The sequence below is a fragment of the Arvicola amphibius genome, chromosome 12, assembly GCF_903992535.2.
Source record: "Arvicola amphibius chromosome 12, mArvAmp1.2, whole genome shotgun sequence".
NCBI lineage: Eukaryota > Metazoa > Chordata > Mammalia > Rodentia > Cricetidae > Arvicola > Arvicola amphibius.
In genome coordinates, this window is record NC_052058.2 from 46135519 (window position 1) to 46136990 (window position 1472).

At 47.2% G+C, this 1472-nt stretch overlaps 1 protein-coding gene across 1 annotated transcript; it reads right to left on the reverse strand.

Moving 5' to 3' along the window:
- Positions 1–272: 272 nt before the first annotated feature.
- Positions 273–1241, reverse strand: LOC119827815 (olfactory receptor 2T2). The gene has a single exon (XM_038349721.1). The coding sequence runs from the start codon at positions 1239–1241 to the stop codon at positions 273–275; it is 969 nt and encodes a 322-aa protein (XP_038205649.1).
- Between the last annotated feature and the right edge of the window lie 231 nt (positions 1242–1472).

Here is a 1472-nt window from a genome sequence, read left to right on the forward strand (position 1 = left end):
CAGAGGGATGTTCGTCTTGCCTGGGAAGATTCACAGTGCAGTTTGGCTGAAAATGCTGACACACGCTGCTGCTGAATTCAGACAGGAAAGTCAGTGATGCTGGATCTCTCTGCCTTTGATTTCGTATCTCATTCTTAACTGGTGAGTAAGTACAACAGAGAGCTATTGCTGGGTGGTAAGTTTTAGATAATTAAACTGATGCTGAGGGGGAACAAAGAGTGTATTTTATAGTAAGATTACAGCATCCACACCAGAGTGTTGGCTCCATCCTGCTAGTATTTCCCAGGCACGTGCCCCACTTGTAATGTGCGGGAGAAGCCATGTTTTCGCAGGACATTTCTTAGAGCTGCAGCCACATCTCTGTTCCTTAAGCTGTAGATGAGGGGGTTCAGCATGGGAGTGAGGATGGTGTAGAAGGCTGACACGACCTTGTCCTTCTCGGGGGTGTGGTAGGAATGGGGCAGTACGTTGGTATAGAAGGCTGCCCCATAAAAGATGCTGACCACTATAATGTGGGAGGAACAGGTGGCAAAGGCTTTCCGCCGGCCCTCAGCAGAGCTCATGTGGTAGACGGTGATGAGGATGCGCGTGTAGGAGACTGAGATGATGGAGATCGGGATGAGAAGCATCAGCACACAGCATGCGTACATCAGGGTTTCATAGAGCGATGTGTCTGTGCAGGATAGCTTCAGAACTGCTGGGATCTCACAGAAAAAATGGTTGATCTCTCGAGATCCACAATAGGGAAAACTCATCGTGACAGGTGTCAGCATGAATCCATCCAAAGACCCACCGGCCCAAGAACCCAGCACCATTAGCAAACACACCCTTGGGCTCATGATTATGGGGTACCGTAGAGGGTTGCACACAGCCACAAACCTATCATAAGCCATGAGGCCCAAGAGGAAAAACTCTCCCCCAATCAGGGTAAGGTACAGAAATATTTGTAGTGCACATCCCAGAAAGGAAATGGTCTTTTCTTTGGACAGGAGGTCCTGGAGCATCTTGGGGACAGTGATACATATGTAAACCGTATCCATGATGGACAACTGGCTGAGCAAGAAGTACATGGGTGTGTGAAGACGTGAGTCCAAACGGATGAGCATAATCATGACCAAGTTAGCTGTTACAGCCACCACAAAGATGGAGAAGACCACAGCGAAGATCAGACCGGGAAATACTGGGTGGGTGATGAGGCCCAGCAGGATGAAGTCAGTGGAGTTCTGGTAAACAGACTCCATTTCCACAGGGCATAGCAGTTCTGCGGGCTGTAGAGGAAAAAAGTTGGAGAGTCAACTAATTATCTGTTTTTGTGATTCTTTTAGTGAAGTACTTGACATTAGCCATGTCCAAAGCAATATAGCTTAGAGGAAAGAATGTTCACCTCATAATCCTCTTGACTTCTGGCTTGAACATTTTCAGTAAGACATTACACGAGTCAAAGTTTAAACTCAAGTTCATCCATTCTGATG

Bases quoted from the DNA above. Each gene is read 5' to 3' on its own strand.
- LOC119827815 (XM_038349721.1), bottom strand. From the start codon at position 1,241: ATGGAGTCTGTTTACCAGAACTCCACTGACTTCATCCTGCTGGGCCTC.